Raw genomic sequence first — 6,000 nt, forward strand, 5'->3', positions numbered from 1 at the left:
TGGGTGGGGTGCTGAGAGGACTAATAGCTGCAGAGCTAAGTCGCAGGGTAATTCTGGAGGCTCAGGACAGGAGGCTCAGGCTCAGGGCATCCTGTGGCGGCTTCTATCCCTCCCCGTGTGTTCTAGTTTCTCGGCCCTTTCTTGGTATCTGGCGCTTTTCTTTATTCCTCTCACATTCTGTCCTCTGTTCCGGAGGCTTTCGCAGTAACTCTATCTTAGTCTCCTTTTAAATTCCCTGCCCCGTGCCCCCACTTTTGAGTACGTATCAGCTTGCCTTTCTGTTTGAGCCTCTGAGTGTGATCTTTTCCTCTATTCCACCCAGACACACCCTCTGTCCTCTTGTCCCACCTTGTTTCGGGACAGTACCTGGGGTGGGGGTAAGAAAGAACCCTCTGGGACCAAAAGACGCCTCAGGGGGCGGGTCCAATCCCTCTCTCTATTACATATGTATGAGGTCTCCCGGGCGAGCATCGAAGAGGCGGGGTTCCTGGGGAGTGGGTGGGAAGGGGGCGGACACCCTCAGAGTCACACAGTATAAAGACCGTGCGCAGGGACCGCGCTCCCCGCACTGCTGAGGAGCGGAGCCTCCGCCTGGGGCTCCCCGTTTTTTGCTTGTTTCCCCGCAACTACCCGTCCCCACCCCAGCTCCCATTGGCTGGGCCAACTGTGGTGTGGCTGTCGCCGTTCGTCGGAGGAGCCTTAATCGGCCACCTGCCGCGTTCCACAGCCTCCTTGCATCTCGGATTTCGGGGCGGCATCTTTTCCCTCCCCCATCTTTCCCTGCTTCTTTGCACCCCGCTTTTTCTGCGTTCCGCCAGGATTTTTGTAGCCGTCTGTCTTTTTGCACCCCTTTTTTTTGTTTTGCTTCTAGGCGGTGTGTAGGGTGAAGCTGTCTTGGCATCCCTTCCCCTGGTTATCTTTCCCTGTTTAGACAGCCCCCCTTTCTATCGCAGTCGGGGGGGCCTAGCCGCGGCGCACCTCCGCTACGCTGCCAGCAGACCACAGCGAGTGGCTGTGCACCCCGGAATTTGCAGCAGCTGCATTTCTGAGCGGAGTCTCCCTCGCCTCGCTCCCCGCGCATTTGGGTGCGTGGAGGGCTTCAGCGTGCGACGCCCCCGCTTCTCCGCAGCCCCCCCGCAGCGCGCCGGGACTCGCCCCGTGCCGCCAAGATGGTCATCCAGAAAGAGAAGAAGAGCTGCGGGCAGGTGGTTGAGGAGTGGAAGGAGTTCGTGTGGAACCCGCGGACGCACCAGTTCATGGGGCGCACCGGGACCAGCTGGGGTACGCGGGGCTGGCGCGGGAAAGGTGGTGGCTGACTGCCCGGCGACGCCTTTGGGGCGCAGGGTCCCGCGGGCGTCGCCCCAGCTCCCCTGCCGGGTCCCTGGCGTCCAGCCCCCACTGCCGGGCTTTGGACCGGGAGGGGCCCATCAGCGGTCTAATCTCTCTGGCTGGCCGCTGCGGAGGCGGAGAAAGTAGGTCACTGCCGCCTGCCCGCCCCCCCGCGGAGCCCCCTCGGGCGGGGGGGTCGCGGGTTCTGCGCGCGTGTCCGTGCTGCGGCGCTCCCGCTCCGGCTCAGGCCCCGCCGGTTGCACACGGTCTTCGCCCCCCTCCCCGAAGAGTGCCCTAACTCTCCCTCTGGCTTTCACTAGCTAGCCAACCGCGTCTATTTTTAGCTCTCACCCACCCCCTTGGACCCTGGGAACATTCATGAGGGGGCGGATCTGGCAGGAGGGTCTGGGGAGGGGTGGGGCGTTCTTAACAGCGGAAGTTGTTTGTCTATATTCCACCATTGGGCGTTTGGAGCCTTCTCTGTGTGGCTGCTTTGTGGGTCGGGGGCTGCCAGGAGGGATGACACTCTTTCAGGCTAGATGTTTTCAGATGTCAGAGGCGGAGGGGGAAATGGTCACTGTGCTGAGATGGATCCATCCTCAGACTGGGTGTTTCCATGGGACTCTGATGCCTTGGGGGAGCTGTCTACCCTTACCTTAGGGGTGTGCAAGGACTTTTATGTAGCTAGGGTCTGCTGATGGGCACGGGTGAGGTGAGGGTGACATTCTTGCAAAAGACAGTGCCAAGCTGGATAATTAAAGCACAAGGGATCCCATGTGACATAATTCACAATATATCCACATTGATTGGACACAATTTCATCAGACCACCCACCTAGGACTTAGGGGACTGTGAAATGAGATCAATGCAGCCCTTTTCCTCAAGGAACCAGAGACCCTCTGGGATGTCAAGGATCAATGAATCAATGCTTGGGACAATCAGAAGACTCCACAGAGGAACTGTGTCTTCTGAGGTGGAAAGACTGATAGCTCAGGGTGCTTGGAACAGCATGTCCTTCTCACACGAGGCCTAGGAGAGGAGTCATTGAGATAAGATGTCCAGGGAAGACTTCTAGGGAAGTCTGTCTTCTCCTTGACTCTGACCAGGATGAGTCTTTGCAGCTGGGCTAGTGTTAGCCCCCTCATCTCAGGAGCTGCTTCCACAGTGTAGCTTCCACAGGGTGTGTGTGTGTGTGGGGGGGGGGGGGATCTTGCTATTTGAGTCCTAGGAGCCTGGTCTGAGGTGGTAAGAACTTGGCTGAGAACAGTGGCCTCACCAGCTTCCAGTACTCGTTCTAACATAGCCCTAAGCATGAGTCCCAGTGCAGCAGGAACAGCTGTGCCTTTTCAGGACCGTGAGCAGGTTGAGAAGTTGGGAATGTAATTAGGGGCAGAACGACAGTGGCCTATTCTTGGAATTGTCACAACAGCTACAGTTTAGGTCTCTTGTGGCCTCCAAAAGGTCGGACTTGACTGTGCCCCAGGAGGAGGCTGGGAGTCAGGGCTGGAACTGGGCTCTGCCTGTTTGCAGCTTGTTTCCTTTGGCTCCCAGGGGAAGGCCCTAAGATATCCTGTCGCTCCTTGGCCATCCCAGGCACAGCTTGAGAGGAAAGAAGGATGGGTGGGGGTGGTGGGCTAGGGGAGGTTCTAAAGGGGGTGTGGGACCTGCTGACTCTCCTCGTTCCTCCATCCTAGCCTTCATCCTCCTCTTCTACCTCGTCTTCTATGGCTTCCTCACGGCCATGTTCACCCTCACCATGTGGGTGATGCTGCAGACTGTCTCTGACCATACTCCCAAGTACCAGGATCGACTGGCCACACCAGGTGAGCGAAGAGGTTCCCTTGCCAGCCACACGAACTACTGTGTCTTCAAGCCCTCCCGAGGAACTTAGTTCTTTCCAGGAGTTTGGCGGGAAGTTCTTGAACCCGGCCTTCCTTCCCGTGCCCTGTAGCTGGCAGTTGTGTGATCTGGAGAACTGGCAAATGCCACAGGAGATTGCCCTCCCAGGAAGGCAATCTCACATCCTTACCCCGTGCCTCACCCTGGTGTTCTTCACGTCTGTTTTCTTTCCTTGATGTGTTCCTCGTATATGACCCCGACCTTTACTCATGTTGACTCCAGGCTTGATGATTCGCCCCAAGACTGAGAACCTTGATGTCATTGTCAACATCAGTGACACCGAAAGCTGGGAGCAGCATGTCCAGAAGCTTAACAAGTTCTTAGAGCGTGAGTGTGGGGGCTAGTCTAGGACCTCGAGGAGGGATTGGGGATCCTAAAAGTGGAACATCAGGCCTCTGACTCTCTCTTTCTCCCTCCCACCTCCTAGCTTACAACGACTCCATCCAAGCTCAAAAGAACGATGTCTGCCGCCCTGGTCGATATTATGAGCAACCAGATAATGGGGTTCTCAACTATCCAAAGCGTGCCTGCCAATTCAACCGGACACAGCTGGGCAATTGCTCTGGCATTGGGGACCCTACCCACTATGGTTACAGCACTGGACAGCCCTGTGTCTTCATCAAAATGAACCGGGTACCCATGACCTTGGCCCTTAGGGAGAATGAACGAGGGAGCTGGGGCCACCATCTGTTAACTAATGTGTCCTTTCATTGGGGTTAATGGGCATTAAAGAGATTTTTGGTTGTTTGTACTGAGTAAGAGGTGGGGGCTACTGGAAGCCGAGTTCGGGAGCTGGAAGGCTGGGGTACCAAGATAGGGCAACGTCTAACTCCACCCTCCTTCCTTTCTTCAGGTCATCAACTTTTATGCAGGGGCAAATCAGAGTATGAACGTGACCTGTGTTGGGAAGGTGAGTGTGTGGGCCTCCCTGCCTGCGGCCTGTTTGTACTGCATGGTTTCTGAGTGCTTCACCCAGATCTCCCCATCTGTTTTGCTCTCAGAGGCCCCAACTCTATAGGGACAAGGGGGGTAAGAGCGGGCTTACGCAGCTGTAGTTCTAAGGGGCTCTCAGCCCTGTTGCTTCTCTCTAGGATACAGAAGCCTGCTCTCCTGGCGACAGACCCACCCCCTCCTGCACCAAAGCCCTGGCCTCTGGCTCCTTCCCTATCTACCCTCTCTTTTACCTCAGCTGTCTATGTTTCTTCCATCTTGCCTTGTTTCCCACTTCCCTTTACATGTCTGGTAGCTGCCGATCACTTAGCACCATTTGCTACAGCTAAGTTGTCCTTGGAACCCTGTACCCGTCCGTCTCTGTCCCCTCTAGAAATTTGCTGCTCCCCCCCCCCCCACTTCTTCCTACTGAGTCCTTACTGTTTATCTGTTCTTTCTTGGCTCTGCTCCAGAGACCGATTCCCAAGGATGGGGTAAGAACTTGGGGTTGATAGTGGAGTAGAAGCCTCCACTGTGTTAGCGCCCTTAGGCAATCTCGTCTGATCGGAGACAGGCCGCGCCCCTTCCTGTAGACATGCAGATAAGAACATGTGTGCACAAAACACACACCACAACACACACACACACACACACACACACACACACACACACACACACACACACACACACACACACACCCCTACAGAGCAGATGCATAGCTCAAGGAAAACAAATTTGAGAGGAATATTTGGGGTGAAGGAGGTGCAAGGGCAGTCTTGTGAGCTCTTCCAGGTGCCTGCTGATCCTAACATCCTCTCTCCTTAACCTTCCTGCACCCCCACAGAGAGATGAAGATGCTGAGAATCTTGGCCACTTCGTCATGTTCCCTGCCAATGGCAACATTGACCTCATGTACTTTCCCTACTATGGCAAAAAATTCCATGTAAGTCCCAGGGATGGTGGCTCCTGAAGGGAAAAACAGGGATCTTGGGAAAGAGGCCACGGCACCGGGGGCTTACGTCTTTGTCTTCTCCTGACCTAGGTGAACTATACACAGCCCCTGGTGGCTGTGAAGTTCCTGAATGTGACCCCCAACGTGGAGGTGAATGTAGAATGCCGCATTAACGCTGCCAATATCGCCACAGACGATGAGAGAGACAAGTTTGCTGGCCGTGTGGCCTTCAAACTTCGAATCAACAAAACCTGAGGCTCCCCCTCCCCCCCACTTTCCTGTGGATGCTTCTGGAATGTCCTTGACCCTGCCTGATCCCTCCCTCACCCACCCCAAAGGTATTTTTTATAACAGAGCTATGACATCCCTGTAAGCCTCACCTTCTCAACCTAGCCTGATGTCCACACGATTTCCAACATCTTCCAACCTTAGCTTAGCCAGAGATAGATAGATGGGCTATCAGGATGGCCGCAGAGGAGTTAGGAGTTTTCTAGTCAGGAGCTGGAGCTGTTGCTCAGTGAGAGAGGAGGTGCCTAGCATGCCCAGGGGCCTCAGCTCTGCCGGGCTCTTTCTAGTTTGAGTTTATGAGTGAGATGTCCTCACAGCTCTTGCCTCAGTTTCTGCTCCCATCCCCAGAGAGCCATAGAAAATGGCCATGAGCCCGCCCACCTATATACTCAACCCTCCCCTCCCCTCCCAGGCCCCTCCCCCTCCCCTCCCAGGCCCCTCCCCCTCCCCTCCACAGGCCCCTCCCCTCCCCAAACCCCTCTCCCTCCCCTCCACAGGCCCCTCCCCCCTCCACATACTCCTCTCCCTCCCCTCCCCAGACCCCTCCCCCTCCCCTCCACAGGCCCCCTCCCCCTCCCCCTCCGCAGGCCCCTCCCCCTCCC

General features: G+C 56.1%; 1 protein-coding gene across 1 annotated transcript; it reads left to right on the forward strand.

Moving 5' to 3' along the window:
* The first annotated feature begins 553 nt into the window (after window positions 1-553).
* Window positions 554-5,779, forward strand: Atp1b2 (ATPase Na+/K+ transporting subunit beta 2). Its single transcript, XM_052758156.1, has 7 exons — window positions 554-1,281; window positions 3,024-3,152; window positions 3,451-3,555; window positions 3,656-3,861; window positions 4,082-4,138; window positions 5,003-5,101; window positions 5,201-5,779. The coding sequence occupies exons 1-7, from the start codon at window positions 1,170-1,172 to the stop codon at window positions 5,363-5,365; spliced, it is 873 nt and encodes a 290-aa protein (XP_052614116.1). The 5' UTR covers window positions 554-1,169; the 3' UTR covers window positions 5,366-5,779.
* Window positions 5,780-6,000: the final 221 nt, after the last annotated feature.

This window comes from Peromyscus californicus, unplaced genomic scaffold (genome assembly GCF_007827085.1).
Source record: "Peromyscus californicus insignis strain IS unplaced genomic scaffold, ASM782708v3 Scaffold_3__1_contigs__length_106647218, whole genome shotgun sequence".
NCBI classification, from domain to species: Eukaryota; Metazoa; Chordata; class Mammalia; order Rodentia; family Cricetidae; genus Peromyscus; species Peromyscus californicus.

What these genes read in the sequence shown, in the direction of transcription:
- Atp1b2 (XM_052758156.1), top strand. Translation starts at nt 1,170, where the DNA reads ATGGTCATCCAGAAAGAGAAGAAGAGCTGCGGGCAGGTGGTTGAGGAG. An exon ending in GCGCACCGGGACCAGCTGGG is followed by an intron (nt 1,282 to 3,023) that starts GTACGCGGGGCT and finishes CCTCCATCCTAG; the next exon opens with CCTTCATCCTCCTCTTCTAC. An exon ending in ACGTGACCTGTGTTGGGAAG is followed by an intron (nt 4,139 to 5,002) that starts GTGAGTGTGTGG and finishes GCACCCCCACAG; the next exon opens with AGAGATGAAGATGCTGAGAA.